This window comes from Cherax quadricarinatus, chromosome 81 (assembly GCF_038502225.1).
Source record: "Cherax quadricarinatus isolate ZL_2023a chromosome 81, ASM3850222v1, whole genome shotgun sequence".
In the NCBI taxonomy this organism is placed as follows: domain Eukaryota; kingdom Metazoa; phylum Arthropoda; class Malacostraca; order Decapoda; family Parastacidae; genus Cherax; species Cherax quadricarinatus.
In genome coordinates, this window is record NC_091372.1 from 11,091,900 (window position 1) to 11,112,470 (window position 20,571).

At 45.2% G+C, this 20,571-nt stretch overlaps 1 protein-coding gene across 1 annotated transcript; it reads left to right on the plus strand.

Moving 5' to 3' along the window:
- The first annotated feature begins 567 nt into the window (after window positions 1–567).
- On the plus strand, window positions 568–20,493 carry LOC128699806 (uncharacterized). The gene is made up of 7 exons (XM_070102406.1): window positions 568–672; window positions 1,204–1,378; window positions 2,688–2,800; window positions 3,106–3,317; window positions 18,953–19,145; window positions 19,690–19,909; window positions 20,072–20,493. The coding sequence occupies exons 2-7, from the start codon at window positions 1,206–1,208 to the stop codon at window positions 20,262–20,264; spliced, it is 1,104 nt and encodes a 367-aa protein (XP_069958507.1). The 5' UTR covers window positions 568–672; window positions 1,204–1,205; the 3' UTR covers window positions 20,265–20,493.
- The last annotated feature ends 78 nt before the right edge of the window (window positions 20,494–20,571 follow it).

Consider the following 20,571-nt stretch of genomic DNA (forward strand, 5'->3'; position numbering starts at 1 on the left):
AATACCGACAATATGAAAGTTAAGACACATATGCAACATCTGGATATCTTTATTGTAGACGTTTCGCCATCCAGTGGCTTTATCAATACAGATTCTAGGACATAATAGGAAGACAGTAGAACTATATACAAAAGATGAGGTAATCAGTCCCTCGGCCTTGGAGTTAGTGTTCACAGCATCGTGGTGGAGGAGAATCTGGAGCAAAGACAAGAAGACTGGTGGTTATATAGGCGTCAGTGGATAGGGACGGGCAGCAGACGAGGGCAAAGTCACTGGTAGGCGGGATTCCCCAGTGGAAGTAGGTCCTTCCCAAAGAGATGGGTTAGTTGCAGCAGCTGTGAAGAAGGTCTTGTAGATGTCCTCTGAACCAAGATTCCATGATGTTGCAGTTAAGTTAAGACACATGTGCAACATCTGGATATCTTTATTGTAGACGTTTCGCCATCCAGTGGCTTTATCAATACAGATTCTAGGACATAATAGGAAGACAGTAGAACTATATACAAAAGATAAGGTAATCAGTCCCTCGGCTTTGCAGAGTCATGCTCGTCATGCAGAGTCATGCTCGGAGGGTGAGACACTGTGAGTATGTGTTGATAGCATTACTCTCTCTGTCCTGGGTGTGTGAAGGTGTAAGAACCCGGACTCTCTTTCTCTCTCTCTCCTCTCACGGTTAGTACCTGAGTCAACACTTTCTCTTGTCACAGTACTAGAGTCCAGACTTTCTCTTTTCATAGTTAATACCAGAGGTCAGACTTTCTCTTGTCACAGTACTAGAGTCCAGACTTTCTCTTGTCACAGTTAATACGAGAGTTCAGACTTTCTCTTGTCACAGTACTAGAGTCCAGACTTTCTCTTTTCATAGTTAATACCAGAGGTCAGACTTTCTCTTGTCACAGTACTAGAGTTCAGACTTTCTCTTGTCACAGTACCAGAGTCCAGAATGTCTCCTTTCACAATTAGTACTGGAGTACAGACTCTCTCCTCTCACAGAAAGTGCCAAAGTACAGACTCACTCACTCTCTCTCTCTCTCTCTCTCTCTCTCTCTCTCTCTCTACATAAGGTTTAACAAAGGTTGCTGCCCGTCTTGTTGTGTAACAGCTCAATTCTTGCTGTCCGCGGGGTGAACTCTCCAAATATATATATATATATATATATATATATATATATATATATATATATTCACATATCTGGGTCCTCAGACATGTCGAAGAAGGAGCTTCCTGTGATCGACCTGCGCCTGGCCAAGGGTTCGACCCGAGGGTCCCTGGTTCGACAGCTTCGGGAGGCCCTTACAACCGTCGGCTTCACCTACCTCACTGGTGTCGACGGCTACGACGAGAATGAGCTACTTCGACTCACTCGCTGGTTCTTCAGGTAGGTCTTGATGAGTGAACATTAAATTGGTATAAAATACCGACAGGTTGTTAGGTAAGACATAAGATATGTAAAGTAAAAGGACACAAGTGCAGCTAATGTGACATTTATTGTGGCAACGTTTCGCTCTCCAGAATAAATGTCACATTAGCTGCACTTGTGTCCTTTTACTTTACATATTGTCGGTAATTCTACCAACTTTATTACAAGACATAAGATATTTGAAGACGATGTAATCAGTCCATCACAAAACCTCAGAACTTCAAGGGTGATGGGCTGATTACATCGTCTTCAAGTATCTTCTGCTTCTATCAACTTTTCTGTACTCTACTGAAGAAGCCTACTGTGTAGGCGAAACGTTTCGAAATAAAGATACCTAACTGTTGCATATGTGTCTTACCTAACAACATAGGTCTTGATGACCAGTTGACACTTCATTATCAGTGTCTTGTTTAGCTAACAGAACTCTGCGGCCCAGTCCCCGGCCCATTATGTGCCTTTGTAATGTTGAGGTACAGTTCCTGGACCCATTATGTGCCTCTGTAATGTTGAGGAACAGTCCCTGGACCCATTATGTGCCTCTGTAATGTTGAGGTACAGTCCCTGGACCCATTATGTGCCTCTGTAATGTTGAGGTACAGTCCCTTGACCCATTATGTCCCTCTGTAATGTTGAGGAACAGTCCCTGGACCCATTATGTGCCTCTGTAATGTTGAGGAACAGTCCCTGGACCCATTATGTGCCTCTGTAATGTTGAGGTACAGTTCCTGAACCCATTATGTGCCTCTGTAATGTTGAGGTACAGTCCCTGGACCCATTATGTGCCTCCGTAATGTTAATTATCCGCAGTTGGGTTGCTAGCGCACTCAACTCACACACTGAAGTCTGTGGTTCGATCTCCGGATGTGTTTCCTTAAGACATCTGCTGTCACTGTTCACATAGCAGTAAAATAGGTACCTGGGTGTTAGTGGACTGGTGTGGGTCGCATTCTGGGAGAAAATTCACCTAATTTGCGGCAAATGCTCAGCATAACAAGGTACTTTCTGTATAGTAGTATGTCATTGATGTCAGCTATGGTCTGTATACCTTGTACATGTACTGGTAGAAATAAAGATTATTATTATTAGTGGCAGAAGAATGTGGTATTATCGGGTAGACATGGTATTTACAGCCTACCGCCGACTTCCTCTCTCTACAACATTCTCTCATGCCCGAATTTGGCAGGAATAAGCATAGTCTTGATTACCCCCTTCCTCTCCCCAAGTGACCTGACCTCACTGCCTGCTGACCGCCATCTACTCCTCACAGTTTACCCTTGGAGGACAGGATGAAGATCTCAAGGAAGTGTTTCAACCCCGAGTGCAAGAATGAGTACCGAGGTTACTTTCCAGTTATCCCTGGGGAAGTGTCTCACAAAGAGGGTAAGTACGTCCTCAACATATACTGAAACAATTACAAACAATATTATGAATATTTTTAGCTTGATGAATACTGTATATAAATTGTACATAATACCGACAGACGTTTCGCCCTCCAGTGGCTTTATAAGTACAATACAAAGACATTATGTGAAGAATTATATACAGATGAGGTAATCAGTCCCTCAGCCTTGGAGGGACTGATTACCTCATCTTCCGTAGTCTTGAAGGAACTTCAGTTCCTTCAAGACTACAAAGTGAGTTATTTCCATAAAGTATTTTTGCATAAAGACGTTTGGTCTCGGTAGGGTTTGAGATTGGTCCGAAGATGGACACGGAGCCGATGAACCCGGAGTCGCTAAAGACCAAGATGGACACGGAGCCGATGAACCCGGAGTCGCTAAAGACCAAGGACACGGAATCGACGAACCTGGAGTCGTTCATGATCCAATTTTTCTACGAGGAGAATCAGTGGCCAGACGACCCCTCAGGACACACAGCCACTGCTAAATACTTCAAGGTGAGAACTCAATGTAATCTATAGCATAACGAGAAATTAAACATATGTAAAACAGGAAAAAAAAAATTTGGTTTGAGAGTTTTTAAGAGTAAATACTAATGGGCCATGTAACGCAATATATTAAAGATGTATTTAATATAAATATATTAATATATATATATATATATATATATATATATATATATATATATATATATATATATATATATATATATATATATATACATATATATATATATATATATATATATATATATATATATATATATATATATATATATATATATATATATATATATATATATATATATATATATATATATATATATATATATATATATGCAATAAGATCACAGTAAACAGGTGATTTCAGAATATGCAAAACAACCACTCTGAAAGAATAGAGAAATTCCAAGCGCTTTCGTGACTACTCACATTATCAAGGAACTATAGTTCCTTGATAATGTGAGTAGTCACGAAAGCGCTTGGAATTTCTCTATTCTTTCAGAGTGGTTGTTTTGCATATATATATATATATATATATATATATATATATATATATATATATATATATATATATATATATATATATATATATATATATATAGTTGCTCCCAGGGATGCTGACACGGCTGAAGCACTTAGAGGAAAGCACCCTGCCAGGGAAACCAGTGGCACCAACAGTTCCAACACCTCTGTCCCCACTATGGAACCATTGATTGTGGAAGACTCAGACATTTACAAAGCAATAATGTCGTTCCCATCTGGCTCTGCTGGGGGTTACACTGGAATAAGGCCACAGCATTTAAAGGAAATGGTTAATCCAGTTATTGGGGAAATTGCAGAGACACTGCTTTCAGAGATCACAAGGTTCGTCAACAATTCCTTGGCTGGTCTGATTCCTGATGAAATTAGACCTTTCTTTTTTGGTGCAACACTTTGTGCACTTAAAAAGAAGGATGGAGGAATTCGACCAATTGCAGTAGGCAACACGTTACGCCGCCTCGTATCCAAAGCTGCTGTCCGAAGTATTCGTGCACAGGCAGCCATGATGCTTCAACCAAACCAGCTTGGCTTTGGGGTCTCTCAAGGAAGTGAAGCAGCGGTTCATGCAACAAGGGCATATATCAACAACCTGCCTGAGGACAATGCAGTGGTAAAATTAGATTTCAAGAATGCGTTCAATCTCCTGAAAAGAGACGTGGTATTAGCAGCAGTACAAGAACATTTCCCTGGTCTCTTCCCTTTTGTTTCAGCTGGGTATAGCAAGGAATCAATGCTTCTCTTTGGAGAGCATGAAATCACATCATCGGAGGGTGTCCAACAAGGAGATCCTCTTGCACCATTTCTCTTCTGTATTGCAGTTAGGGAAATCACAGTCAGACTGACCAGCGAGCTAAACATCTGGTTCCTAGATGATGGCACACTAGCAGGTACAAAGGAGTCCCTCCTACATGACCTTACACAGGTAATGACACGGGGACAGGAAATGGGTCTCATCCTGAATCCATCCAAATGTGAAATCATCTCAGTCAGTCAACAAGTGATAAATGCAGTGAGATCAAAACTACCAGGAGCAGCAGTCATTGCCCCCACAAATAGTGTCTTGCTAGGAGCACCTCTGGGAAGCAATGCCATTGACACAATTCTCAGGAAGAAATTGGAAGAGTTAAGGAGAATGGAACAACGAATAAGCAATCTGGACACCCACGATGCCTTGTACCTTCTCACAAAGTGCTTGAGTCTGCCCAGGTTGACATATTTCCTAAGATGTGCACCTTCATATGATAACCCTATACTGCACGAATATGACAGTATTCTGAGGGAGATTTTTACGAAAGTACTTAACCTTACTCTAGAAGACGGGCAGTGGAACCAAGCTACACTTCCAGTCAGACTAGGAGGCATTGGTGTCCGCAAGTCATCACAGATTGCGTTACCTGCTTTTCTGTCCTCGTGTATTGCATCCAGAGAGCTTGTAGCAGCGATTCTCCCTGAACATCTTAGGGACAAGATTGGAGCCCAGGACCAAAAATTCATTGACGGAGCAATGATCTGGGATAATCTAACGGGCTCAGAAACCAGACCTGCTCTCCCCAACAACTACAAACAATCGCACTGGGATGGTCCAGTAGTGGAAAATATTGCCTCAACGATGCTTCAGAGTGTGTCAGGGAAGGATAGAGCCCGCCTGCTGGCAGTGAGAGCCCCTCATGCTGGGGACTTTCTGTTGGCTGTTCCCAACTCCAGCCTTGGCACACGCCTCGACCCACAGACCATCCGCATCGGTGTTGCCCTTCGACTTGCCGCCCCTATTCTCGCCGAACACAGGTGTATTTGTGGCAGTGAAGCAGCAGACCGATTCGGGTACCATGGTCTTGTGTGCCGTAAATCCGAGGGAAAGATTGCAAGACATGAGGAGGTTAATAACATTATCAAGAGGAGCCTCACAACAGCTGGATGCCCAGCAGTAAGGGAGCCACCCCAACTACGCAGATCTGATGGCAGCCAGAAGCGTCCAGATGGTATCACCCTTCAAGCCTGGACAGATGGGAAGCAGGTGGTGTGGGACTATACATGTGCATCTACCTTGGCTGATACCTATCTCCAATACACCAGGGAGGAAGGAGGGGCAGCTGCCAGCTTTAGGGAGTCCCAAAAGTCTAGAAAATAGGGAGAACTTGCCCATCATTATATGTTTGTTCCCATAGGCTCAGAGACCCTTGGCTCATGGGGAAAGAGTCCATCTAATTTCCTTAAGGAGCTGGGAAAAAGACTCATCAGGGTAACTAGGGATCCCAGGGCAGCTAGTTTTCTGTTCCAGCGGCTCAGTGCGGCTGTTCAAAGGGGTAATGCATGCTGCATTTTGGGCACACGCCCCAGCTCTGAGAAGCTGGATGAGATTTTCGCCTTATAATCGGTGATACACACGTAACAACATGTACCGTATATGCCACCTTTATATCAACAATGTATCTCTTAAATCTTCTGTGCCATATTATGTAATAAAATATTCCTATTGGTAAAAAAAATAGTTTAAAAGATGGGGTGGTAGGGGAAGTGGAATATTCAAATGGCTTCAGGAAGAAATCCAAATATTCTTCCTTGAAGCCTTTTTATCCACTTCTCCGAGGCTATGGGTCCCACAATTTACACCAGAGGTGGACCCCATCCTATATATATATATATATATATATATATATATATATATATATATATATATATATATATATATATATATATATATATATATATATATATATATATATATATATATATATATATATATATATATATATATATATATATATATATATATATATATTCTGTATGATTAGTAAATCATACAGAATATATACACTGGTAGTTTATATCAATCACTGTTTTAGTTATCAAAGTATTCTTTACTGGTGGTGTACAGGTGATAAGCAACCTTAATGACATTCGTGTAGTAGATAGATTTGAAACCCCATTAACCATCCAACCAGCCTTACTGACCCTCGTTTAGTAGATAGGCTTTAAACCCCATTAACCACCCAACCAGCCTTAATGACCCTCGTTTAGTAGATAGGCTTTAAACCCCATTAACCACCCAACCAGCCTTAATGACTCTCGTTTAGTAGATAGGATTTAATCTCCATTAACCAACCACTCTAACTCCATAAGAGTGTAATAGCTTGTTTGTGTACCCAGTATCTAGTAGTTTTTGTGATAGGTTCAATTATCAGTTGTTTACTGATAATTATCAGTGGTGATTCTGTTATCTGTAATCAGTAAGGGGAATTAGAGGACAGATTACTGACCTTCTTTATCACGGACTCTGTGGATTAGACATTTCACTTACCAGGGACTGTATCAGTTTATGAATTAAGTCCCCGGTGGGCGAAACGTCTGCACAAGAGATTCCATAAACCCGCAGTGTGTCTTGTGATGAATGGTTTGAAAAACTGACAAGTTGAAGATTGAGACACTTATGCAACATATGGAAATCTTTATTCAGGAAACGTTTCGCCACACAGTGGCTTCATCAGTCCAATACAAAGTAGAAAGGCATAAGGAGAGGAAGAGTTTGAGGTAATCAGTCCCCCAGCTTGGAGTCGATGTATTCAGTCCATCAATCTTATAGAATCATTGTCCTCATCGCTCTCGGGCCGTGTGGACAGGCTGCGCAGTAGCTCCCGAATCGTCTGGTTTTCTGTGCAGTTTTCCTGTTTTGAGCAATCAAAATGGCGGACAGACATGGACGCAGGGTAAATACTGTCTGTGTGGAGCTGGTACGTGGTACCCTGAGTAGTTCTACAATGCAGGTGCTGCTGCCAAGTATCATCCGCGATGTGTACGGCATACCGAACGACGAGTTGTATGGTGTAGCAGTGAATGGAGTGTCCAGGATCTTTATCAAGTTTAAGAGTGCTGGGTTTTACTCCAGCATAGTAGACACGTTCCAAGAAAAGAGGATGACCGTTAATTCTGCAGTGGAGGTCTGCCTACATGACGTATCAAGCTATGTAACGTGGGTAAAGGTGAGAAATGTCCCCTTTGAGGCCTTGGAATATGATGTTGTGGAGGTATTCCGTAGGTATGGCAAGATCCATTCGGCAGAGTTGGGAGTGTGGAAGGATGGGCCTTATATGGGACTGCCAGAGGGATCTTTCACATTGAAGATGACACTGAGACAACCTATACCATCGTACGTTCTGATGGAATAGTTCAGAACACAGGTTTATGTAAATTATGCAGGACAGCGTCGGACATGTAGGCTGTGCGGGTCTTGTGACCATATGGCGGCCCAATGTCATCAAAGGCAGGGATGGAGGGAACAGGCGCCAACAACTGTGGAACGACAGCTGGGCTCCTTGGCACCTGGGACAGGTGAAGCTGCAAGACAGGCGTCTGGAAGTTGGAGTGAAGAAGTAGACAGAGCGGAGTCGGAATTGGGAGCGTGCGCCACGTTACCTGTGGGAACTGTGTCTGAGCGACCATCTACGGATGCGACTGTTGACAGAAGTGACTTACAACAGGATGGTCTGTTGGACGAGGTCTTGAAAGACTTCTTGGGGGAGGTGGAAGACAGTCAGGAAGGGGAGAAGGACGGAAGGGTATTGGAGGGGGTAGCAGTTGCACAGGAGTGTGAGAACACCTTGTGCAACGAGAGTAAGCAGCACACGGTGGTGGTTGAGGTGCACCAGAAGGACATGGATGCTGAGGCAACGTGTGGAGATGGCACACGTAAGCGAGCAGCTGGGACGTCTGATATGGAAGATGTCTTAACGCTAGGGCAGAGATCTGGAAAGAAACCTTGGAAGACCGTGCTAGATCTCCCAGGGAATGGTGGCACCGGTTCTGTGGTGCTGCAAGGGTCGAAGGAAAAGGGGGGGATCGGAGGTCTGGATAGACCAAGTGACAAACATGGCTATAGTCAACAGCCACGTATTTCGAGCAACCTTCAAAAGCGGTGGGGCAAGCCGCCTTTACTGTCATAATTCAAGGTTGTAACGATAAATGTTAATGGCCTGAGAGCCGAGGTTAAAAGAGTATGGGTGGAATGGTTTTTAAAGAGATTTAATGTAGATATATGTTTCATTCAGGAGCACAATTATAAGTTTGGTTGTGAGTTGTCTTTGATAGGATATAAGTTGTATGTGAGTGGCTCGTTGAGGTTGAAAGGTGGGGTTGTTGTGGCTGTAAAGGAAACCAGTCCATTGCGTATTTTGGGGTGGGAGAAGGGGGGGGAGGGTCGTGAGGGTGGAGGGAGAATGGGGTGCAACGAGGGTTTGTTTTATAGGAGTGTATATGCCGGCAGATGGCAACGCATGAGTCAAGGAGAACTTTGTGAGGGAATTTTTGATGTACTATTTAAGGGGTTTACCTTTAGTCACTGTAATAGGGGGAGATTGGAATTGTGTTATTAGGGGGGGGATGTGGAACCGAGGGGGGCGGGGTGTATGTTGGGCATGTTACGTAATGTGTTTGGAGACGTGGGGGTTTTGGATGTTGTGGGGAGGGGTGGTTGGCAGGTTGAGTATACGTTTGTCAGACGGGATTATGCTGCAAACTTAGATAGGATCTATGCAACGGAAGCTGTACGTGTGTTGGGAGTCAGGACTTTTGATGTGGGGTTTTCTGATCATAGGGCAGTTATGGCAGATCTTGATTGGGAGGGTATGGTTAGAATACAATTGGGTTTTTGGAAATTAAATGCAAGACTCGTGAGGAGTGAGGAGGTGAGTATGGCTTTTGGGGAATGGTGGCAAACTTTTTGGGATTCTAGAGAGGTGGAGTCGTGTGTCTTAGAATGGTGGGAAAGGCACGCTAAGCCGGGTATAGCAGGTTTCTATAAGAGGAAGGGAAGGGAAGAGGCAAGGTGGAGGTATGGGTTGCAAAATTATTTTGAATATCAGCTAAATGGGTGTTATGAGGAAGGGGGGTTGGCAGTATGGAAACATGGTGCAACTCAAGGACAGGTTGGCAGAGTTACATAATGGTAGATTTGATGTGGTATGTGTAAGGGCAGGAATGGAGGCTGTGCTGTGGGGGGATAAACCTTCGGGAAGTGTTTTGCGAGGTTTTAGGGTAAGGCAGAAGGATTCGACTATTTTAAACTTGGAGGTAAGTGAGGATATGGGTGGTTATCATAAGGGACAGGTACTGAATACTACAGAAGGCATGAGCAATTATGCTGATTTCTGGTTCCAAAAGAAGTGGGGGAAGGGGGATGAGGGCGATGCTATTGAGGAGGTGTGGGGGGGGAGAGGTTTAGGGTCATGTGAAGAGGAGGGCATGGGGATGGGAGGTGAGATTAGCATGGGGGAAGTTGAGGAGGCTGTGTTCAACATGAGTACTGGCAAGGCACCGGGTATAGATGGGATTTCAAATGATTTTTATAGAATTCAATGGGAGCACATTAAGTACTGTCTGGTGAGGGTCATGAATTGTATGCGACGGGAGGGACAGTTAGGACAGACTCAGCGAACGGGTGTAGTCGTATTAGTACGCAAAAAGCAAGAGGGAAGAGTATTGAGTGAGTACAGAGCTATTTCGCTAATGTGTGCCGACTACAAGATTTTCGCAAAGATACTGGGCAATAGGATGAAGGAGGTGTTAGGTGGGGTTATTCATAAGGGGCAGATGGGTATTCTGGACAGAAGCATGAGAGATGGGCATGGCCGAATTAGGGATTTTTTGGAGGGTTGCAACGGGGGAGGGCTTTTGGGTATTGATTGGGAAAATGCATACGACTATGTGGATAGAAACTTTCTGAGGGCTAGTTTGTTGCATCTCGGTTTCAGCATGGGAGTGGTGAGGTGGGTTGATACGATGTATTCATCTGCAATGGTGCGGGTACAAATTAATGGCAGGTTGGGAAGGCCTGTAAGGATGGAGAGGGGTTTGAGACAGGGGTGTCCCCTGTCTCAGATATTGTTTGCGTGTATGCAGCATCCGTTTTATGGGCTCGTTGAGGGGAGGGGGATTTTAAATGGGAAGAAGGATAGGTGTATAGATGTGGTGGGGTTTGTGGACGATACCACTGTTCTGATAGCCGGAGTGGAGGGATTACGTACGGTGGAAAGTGTGTTGGAGCTTTTCAGGAGGGCATCTGGCATGCGGGTGAACAGAGCAAAATCAAGTTTGCTGGAGGTGGGTGCCTGGGTGGGGAGGGCTTGGGGTTGGAGTTTGGGTGGGACGTAGTGGCTAGGCTATAAATTTGTGGAGTTATATACATGACAGATGCGCGGGAGGCTAGGCAGGTGAATTCGGAGGTGGTGGTGGAGAAGGCAGTAAAAAGGTTAAGGAGTTTATGGGCGGGGGACGTCACCTTACAACAGCGGGCGATAATCATAAATTCATTAGTTTATATTAAAGTGTGGAGTATGGCTGTGGTGTATCCACTGCGGACCCCAGACGTATATGAGATTCAGAGGAGGGCATTACGTTATGTTTGGGGTTTCGGGAGGGCATGGCTAAGCAAGGAGGTGGTGATGTCGAATATACGCAGTGGAGGAGTAGGCCTTTTAGCGTTGGGGCCGAGAGTAAAGGCCTTATATGTGAAACAGAGGTTCGTTATGGAGGGGGGGGGAAAGAGGGGTTAGAGTGGGGAAAGTGATGGAGGATGTGCGGAGATGGTGGAGCGGAAAAGAATTAATTGAATGCGAGGATATGCTGAGGTTATTGTTATTGATTAGGGAGGTGGAAAAACTTAGGGTGAGGCGTTTGGTGACGATGAGCAGGAGGCCGGAAATCATACAGGGGGTATCGGGTTATCCCTTGTATGATTGGGGTATGATGTGGAATGACTTTCGAAAGCTTAAGTTAATGCCGAGAGTACGGGAGTTTGTATATAGGTTTATAATGGGGATATTAGCATCGAAAGCTGTTTTGTGTTCAATGGGATTGGTGAGGGAACAGACCTGCGATCACTGTGGAGAACAGGAAACAGCTTTTCATGCGGTTTATTTCTGTGAAGAGTTGAGGGAGGTAAGGGTGTGGTTAGCGAAGGTTTTTAGGTTGATGGGTGGGGGTAATGTAGAGACCCTGCGAGCCTTAACATTAGAAGTACGCGGGGTCTCCAGAGAAGTGAAAAGGGCAATTATGTATGTAGTGGCGGATTTTCTGTATATTTCCTGGGGGATGAGGGACACGGGAGGGGGAGAATTAGGATTAGGGCAATTCCGGCGGGCATATATAGAACGGTTTGCAGAAACAAACTTATTTACGGGGGACAGTGGAGGGCACGTTTTCCGGAGACCTACTGCAAAATTACGGTCAATGGCCTCATTCAGTTGGCGAGCTAATTATACGTAAAGGACTGGTTTCCTTTACAAGCGGGTTGACATTAGTTTTTCTGAGGGAGAGTGTATGAAGTAAAGGACTGGCGAAGGAATGTGAGGGTCGGGAAGGTATGTACTGCGTGGTGCTGTGTTGACATGTAAGTTTTGTGTGCAAGATTTTGATTAGCCCAAAATTTGTATAAATTATGTCCTTGAGATTAAAAGAGAGTTATAGAAGTCACTGTCCATGTTAGTCTACCAGTTTTTGCAAAGATAATTTTTCTGGAATGTATTTTCGCAGTATTTATTGTAATTCTGTAGGGAATTTATTTCCTCTTAGATGGCTTTTATATTAGTTTTTACATAATTTGTTTTCCATCACCTTTGTAATGTTATTAAGTTTCGTTGCTGATGCAACGTATGCTGTAAGAATCTTGTAGTTGTTAATGCTTTATACACTTATGTAATTTTGTGTAATGCTTATTGTTGTTATAGAGTAATGTTGACGGATAATTACCAGACTTTGTTCTTAAGTTAAATCTCATAATCAGTTGCATGTATATATAAAGTTACAAAAATTTATGTTTGATCACTGCTGTGATCAATACGTGTGTGAATGTTGTGGCTGTATTTATAGATGAGTTTTCATGGGGGGCGTCCCCCCCTCCAACAGTTTTGTGTGTATGTGTCAGATATATTATCATTTTGTATAATATGTGTCAGTGAATGGTGGGTATGTATTTTCCGTGTTTCAAAATTTTTTCTCTTGCACTTGTGTTATAATTCTTCGTAATTTTGTCCACATCCTGTATTGTTGTGGTATTTAATATTTTATACTACCTTGTAATTTATGATGTTTTAAATAAAATATAAAAAAAAATCTTGAAGAATGTACAGCATAGGGCCGTAGACGTGGCTTATATACTGTAGTGAGGTGAAGCAACTGTCAGACACTGCAGCATCATGGGATCTTGACACAAAGAATTCTTCAACACTTGTTCAACCTTTGGACGAAGACCTACTTCGACTAGTGGATGGTACCACTATGACCCCGCCTCCTCCTGCTTCACCTCACCTGACTACTTCGACTAGTGGATGGTACCACTATGACCCCGCCTCCTCCTGCTTCACCTCACCTGACTACTTCGACTAGTGGATGGTACCACTATGACCCCGCCTCCACCTGCTTCACCTCACCTGACTACTTCGACTAGTGGATGGTACCACTATGACCCCGCCTCCACCTGCTTCACCTCACCTGACTACTTCGACTAGTGGATGGTACCACTATGACCCCGCCTCCTCCTGCTTCACCTCACCTGACTACTTCGACTAGTGGATGGTACCACTATGACCCCGCCTCCTCCTGCTTCACCTCACCTGACTACTTCGACTAGTGGATGGTACCACTATGACCCCGCCTCCACCTGCTTCACCTCACCTGACTACTTCGACTAGTGGATGGTACCACTATGACCCCGCCTCCGCCTGCTTCACCTCACCTGACTACTTCGACTAGTGGATGGTACCACTATGACCCCGCCTCCTCCTGCTTCACCTCACCTGACTACTTCGACTAGTGGATGGTACCACTATGACCCCGCCTCCGCCTGCTTCACCTCACCTGACTACTTCGACTAGTGGATGGTACCACTATGACCCCGCCTCCGCCTGCTTCACCTCACCTGACTACTTCGACTAGTGGATGGTACCACTATGACCCCGCCTCCTCCTGCTTCACCTCACCTGACTACTTCGACTAGTGGATGGTACCACTATGACCCCGCCTCCTCCTGCTTCACCTCACCTGACTACTTCGACTAGTGGATGGTACCACTATGACCCCGCCTCCTCCTGCTTCACCTCACCTGACTACTTCGACTAGTGGATGGTACCACTATGACCCCGCCTCCGCCTGCTTCACCTCACCTGACTACTTCGACTAGTGGATGGTACCACTATGACCCCGCCTCCGCCTGCTTCACCTCACCTGACTACTTCGACTAGTGGATGGTACCACTATGACCCCCCCTCCGCCTGCTTCACCTCACCTGACTACTTCGACTAGTGGATGGTACCACTATGACCCCGCCTCCGCCTGCTTCACCTCACCTGACTACTTCGACTAGTGGATGGTACCACTATGACCCCGCCTCCTCCTGCTTCACCTCACCTGACTACTTCGACTAGTGGATGGTACCACTATGACCCCGCCTCCTCCTGCTTCACCTCACCTGACTACTTCGACTAGTGGATGGTACCACTATGACCCCGCCTCCTCCTGCTTCACCTCACCTGACTACTTCGACTAGTGGATGGTACCACTATGACCCCGCCTCCGCCTGCTTCACCTCACCTGACTACTTCGACTAGTGGATGGTACCACTATGACCCCGCCTCCGCCTGCTTCACCTCACCTGACTACTTCGACTAGTGGATGGTACCACTATGACCCCGCCTCCTCCTGCTTCACCTCACCTGACTACTTCGACTAGTGGATGGTACCACTATGACCCCGCCTCCGCCTGCTTCACCTCACCTGACTACTTCGACTAGTGGATGGTACCACTATGACCCCGCCTCCTCCTGCTTCACCTCACCTGACTACTTCGACTAGTGGATGGTACCACTATGACCCCGCCTCCTCCTGCTTCACCTCACCTGACTACTTCGACTAGTGGATGGTACCACTATGACCCCGCCTCCTCCTGCTTCACCTCACCTGACTACTTCGACTAGTGGATGGTACCACTATGACCCCGCCTCCGCCTGCTTCACCTCACCTGACTACTTCGACTAGTGGATGGTACCACTATGACCCCGCCTCCTCCTGCTTCACCTCACCTGACTACTTCGACTAGTGGATGGTACCACTATGACCCCGCCTCCTCCTGCTTCACCTCACCTCACTACTTCGACTAGTGGATGGTACCACTATGACCCCGCCTCCTCCTGCTTCACCTCACCTGACTACTTCGACTAGTGGATGGTACCACTATGACCCCGCCTCCGCCTGCTTCACCTCACCTCACTACTTCGACTAGTGGTTGGTACCACTATGACCCCGCCTCCGCCTGCTTCACCTCACCTCACTACTTCGACTAGTGGTTGGTACCACTATGACCCCGCCTCCGCCTGCTTCACCTCACCTCACTACTTCGACTAGTGGATGGTACCACTATGACCCCGCCTCCGCCTGCTTCACCTCACCTCACTACAGTATATAAGCCACGTCTACGGCCCTATGCTCTACATTCTACAAGATTGATGGACTGAACACATCGACTCCAGGCTGAGGGACTGATTACCTCAAACTCCTCCACTCCGTATGCCTTTCTGCTTTGTATTGGACTGATGAAGCCACTGTGTGGCGAAACGTTTCCTGAATAAAGATTCCCATATGTTGCATAAGTGTCTCAATCTTCAGTGTGTGCCTTGTTTACAAACTGAAGTTATTGTCCACTACGCTTGAGGTTCCTAAACCTGTACTCCCTGGAACGCAGGCAGGAGAGATACATGATTATATACACCTGGAAAATCCTAGAGGGACTAGTACCGAACTTGCACACGAAAATCACTCACTACGAAAGCAAAAGACTTGGCAGACGATGCACCATCCCCCCAATGAAAAGCAGGGGTGTCACTAGCACGTTAAGAGACCATACAATAAGTGTCAGGGGCCCGAGACTGTTCAACTGCCTCCCAGCACACATAAGGGGGATTACCAACAGACCCCTGGCAGTCTTCAAGCAGGCACTGGACAAGCACCTAAAGTCGGTTCCTGACCAGCCGGGCTGTGGCTCGTACGTTGGTTTGCGTGCAGCCAGCAGCAACAACCTGGTTGATCATTCTCTGATCCACCAGGAGGCCTGGTCACAGACCGGGCCGCAGGGGCGTTGACCCCCGGAACTCTCTCCAGGTAAACTCCAGGTACTGTTCCCGTGATCAGCTCCGTCACGTACACATTGGTTAAATAGAGAATATATTTATGAGACTTTTGCTAGCCAGTGGTCGTATTAAGCCAGCAGTGGGCGAAATTCCTTATTAAATGTAGTACGATTGAATATAGTATACACAGACTTTGCAAAAGCCTTTGACAAGTGTGACCATGGTGTAATAGCACACAAAATGCGTGATAAAGGAATAACAGGAAGAGTGAGTAGATGGATCTACAACTTCCTGACACAGAACACAAAGAGTAGTAGTAAACAGAGTAAAGTCCCAGGCAGCCATGGTAAAAAGCTCTGTTCCACAAGGTACAGTACTTGTTCCCATTCTATTCCTCATCTTCATATCAGACATAGACAGAGATGTAAGCTATAGCTCCGTGTCTTCCTTTGTGGATGACACCTGCATCACCATGACAGTGACCTCCATCGAAGACACTGCGAGACTTCAAGCGGACATCAACCAAATCTTCAAATGGGCCACTCAAAACAATATGAAGTTCAACGACGAGAAATTTCAACTACTCAGATATGGAAAACTTGAGGAAATTAAAAATGTGTCAGGGTATAGCGCAAATTCTAACCATACAATAGAGCGGAAAAGTAATGTGAAGGACCTGGGAGTGATAATGTCAGAGGATCTCGCCTTCAAAGACCACAACAATGTATCTACCTCATCTGCTAGGAAAATGATAGGATGGATAATGAGAATCTTCAAAACTAGGGACGCCAAGCCCATGATGATTCTCTTCAAATCGCTTGTGCTCTCTAAGCTGGAATACTGCTGTACACTAACTGCCCTCATCAAGGCTGGCGAAATAGCTCACCTGGAGAGTGTACAAAGAACTTTCACGACACACATAAGTACAATAAAGCACCTAAACTACTGGGAACGGTTGAAAGTCCTTGATCTGTATTCCCTCGAACGCAGGCGAGAGAGATACATGATAATATACACTTTGAAAATTCTAGAGGGATTAGTGCCAAACTTGCACACGAAAATCACTCCCTATGAAAGCAAAAGACTCGGCAGGAGATGCAACATTCCCCCGATGAAAAGCAGGGGGGCCACGAGTACACTGAGAGACAACACAATAAGTGTCTGGGGCCCAAGACTGTTCAATTGCCTCCCAGCATACATAAGGGGGATTACCAATAGACCTCTGACTGTCTTCAAGAAGGCACTGGACAGGCACCTAAAGTCAGTACCTGACCAACCGGGCTGTGGTTCGTACGTCAGTTTGCATGCGGCCAGCAGTAACAGCCTGGTTGATCAGACCCTGATCCACCATGAGGCCTGGTCTCAGACCGAGCCGCGGGGGCGTTGACCCCCGGAACCCTCTCCAGTCTCCAGGTAATTTCAGGGTTAAGTAAATAATTTTGTTAGTCGGTTTGGGTCTGAAAAGGACCTGCCTAGTATGGGCCAGTAGGCCTGCTGGAGTTACGTTGAAAATGGTATATAAAAACAGTTAGGTAGCTTTATTCCGAAACGTTTCGCCCATACAGCAGGCTTCGTGACTCGAGTACAGAAAACTTTGTACATGAACGGTGGAAGAATTGGGACACTTTTCGCCACACAGTGGCTTCATCAGTCCAATACAAAGTAGAAATGGGTAAGGAGAGGAGGAGTTCGAGGTAATCAGTCCCTCAACCTGAAATCGATGTGTTCAGTCCATCACTCTTGTAGGAAGTGCAGCATAGGGCCGGAGAGGTGGCTTATATACGGCAGTCAGATGAGTTGAAGCAGGAGGAGGCGGGATCACAGTGGGACCTGCCACTTGTGTAAGTAGGTCGTCGTCCAAAGGCTGGGCAAGCGTTGAAGTCTTTGTACCAAGATCCCATGATGTTGCATGATGTTGAACGGTATACAGTACCGACAAGATGGGTATGACCTACTTCCACTGGGGAATCCCGCCCACCAGTGACAATGCCCTCGTCTGCTACCCGTCCCTTTCCACCTGACGTTAGTATATAATAGACCCCAATGGAAATAAGTCACTTTGACTAACTTTTTTCAGGTTATCCTGGTTCTCTACACATATGCTGCTATGTTTGATAATCCACGTAACTGTATTTGTGTACACCTGAATAAAGTTACTATAAGAACCAGCCTTCTTGCCCGTGCTCTAGATTCTTCACGACTACGGTGCTCTACACACCAAGTTTAAGGCTGAGGGACTGATTACCCCATCTTTTGCATATAGTTCTACTGTCTCCAAATTATGTCCTACAATTTGTATAGATAAAGCCACTGGATGGCGAAATGTATACATAAAAGATACCCAGATGTTTCACATGTGTCTATTTCTCAAAGAAAAGTTTGCAGAGGCAGTAGAGATGTGAAGACGATGCAATCAGTCCAGTACCTTTAAACTTATTTATTTATTTATTTAATGTCTTGACAAACAGTACATTGAAATTTTATATTTAAAATAGTGGGTTGCAATGCAAAGAGAACCTCTATTATGTTCAATTATATTCCTGTCAACAATGGATAAAAGGTTCAAAGTGATTGTTGAAGTTATGATGTGGGAGGACATAGGTGAGTAAGTGTATACTGAGTATTTAGCATTTAGTCTAGGGTGATTAAGTGGCTTTTGAGAAGAGTCTTAAGCTGGTTTTCAGACTGGGTTACTTTAATATCTTCTGGTAATAAATTCCATATTTTGGGGCCCTTTATGTGCATAGAGTTTTTACACAGTGTGGTATGGACACGAGGTATATCAAAAAGAGATCTGTGTCTTGTGTTGTGGTCGTGTGTCCTGTTTAGGTTGGTGAGGAGAAGTTTGAGTGGAGGGTTTATATTTGTGTGTATTGTTCTGTGTATGTAGTAGGCACATGAATAGGTATGGCTTTGAGGTGGTCAGTCCCTCAGCCTGGCTTGTGATACTGCTTTCTTATGTGTTTATGTTTGATTCAGACATGGATGGAGAACTATCATCAGAAGATGACGGAGGCGGCGCTGGAGTTGTTAAGGCTCATTGCTGAAGGTTTTGACGCGCCCAGTGACTTCTTCACGTCACTGTTCGTGCCCCGTCACCTCTCTACCCTCCGCCTCATCCACTACCCAGCCAGGACTGATGCCCCAGAGTGGGCCCGTGATGGTGAATACGGTGAGTATAAGCACACCATTGTGTAATAAAAGCATAACAATGGAAGAACATTGTAGCTGGCCTCTGCTGGTCTGTTGCAGGCCATTGCCTAGAGTCTAAACCAACCATTTCCGCCTACCCACTTATCTAACCTTCCCCTAAAACCTCCTAAGAATTAACCTCAGATACTGTGCAACATCTGGGTGTCTTTATTTGACGAAGAGCGTTGGTTCTTCCTATTACGTTTGAAACTTGTTCCGCTATCAAAACTTTGCGGCCCAGTTCTTGGGCCCATTTACGTACCTCTGTAATCTTTTTGACAACTACCCACAGGCTGAGAAACTGATTATTTCATTTTTTGTAGATAATTCTTCACATTATGTCCTTGTATTGATAAAGCCACTGGAGGGCGTGACGTCTGCAAATAAAGATATCCTGGACTGGTTCATACATACACCCGACATTCGCTTATCCATCCCCTGTTATAACTTTCTCGTATCTCACATCAGTAACTCTCACGCCCAGTCAAAATATCATCATGTTACTGATGCAATGTTCTCTACAGTGATTCAAACAGCCGAGCATCAAGATTCTGTCATGCTGACACTACTAGCCACGTTCCAGCAGTACCCTGGTCTTCAAGTTCGCTGGATGGACGACACCCTGCTGGATGTACCTCACCGCAGGGGTCACCTGGTGGTCAATATAGGTGTCCTGTTGTCCACTATGAGCGGTGGCAACCTGAAAGCCACGAGACACAGAGTTGTTGAGTGCGGCGGTGATCGGTAAGAACGAAAGAATGGATTAAGTTATTTTAGGTACAGGTACACGTAAATACAGTTACTACTTCTACTACTACTGTTGCTACTAGTACTACTACTGCTGCTGGTACTACTACGATCACTACTTCCACTACCACTACTATTAATAATAATAATTCCCAACAGGTTCTCAGTGCCGTTCTTCTTGGAGCCGAAATTCGATGGTAACATCAACCAGGTGCTGCCCAGCGGGACTCCACAACTGACTGAAGACCCAGACCAGAGGGTCTTCTACGGTCCTTGGCTCTGGGAGAAGACCACGAAATATGCAGAGTACAAGGGCTTAATCGAAAGACTTAAAAGCGTCGGTCTAAACTGACGGACGTTTCCGAAAGCGACGTCTTGCTCTGTGTAGAGCTTTATCAACATGATAGAGCTCCACTTAAAGCTTTTATATTAGTGGGCATGATTCTGTATTCACTATTATGTTGATTGACGCAAGTTATTTTTCTTACATTTGGCAAGCTTTAAGCTTGTAGGGGGATCTTATAGCACCTGGGAGGCTATCAAGCTTTAAGCTTGTAGGGGGATCTTATAGCACCTGGGAGGCTATCAAGCGTTAAGCTTGTAGGGGGATCTTATAGCACCTGGGAGGCTATCAAGCGTTAAGCTTGTAGGGGGATCTT

Excerpts from the sequence above, each read along its gene's own strand:
- LOC128699806 (XM_070102406.1), top strand. The coding sequence starts at position 1,206 with ATGTCGAAGAAGGAGCTTCCTGTGATCGACCTGCGCCTGGCCAAGGGT. Across the intron at positions 1,379-2,687 it reads CTCACTCGCTGGTTCTTCAG|TTTACCCTTGGAGGACAGGA; the intron begins GTAGGTCTTGAT and ends TACTCCTCACAG. Across the intron at positions 19,910-20,071 it reads GTTGAGTGCGGCGGTGATCG|GTTCTCAGTGCCGTTCTTCT; the intron begins GTAAGAACGAAA and ends AATTCCCAACAG.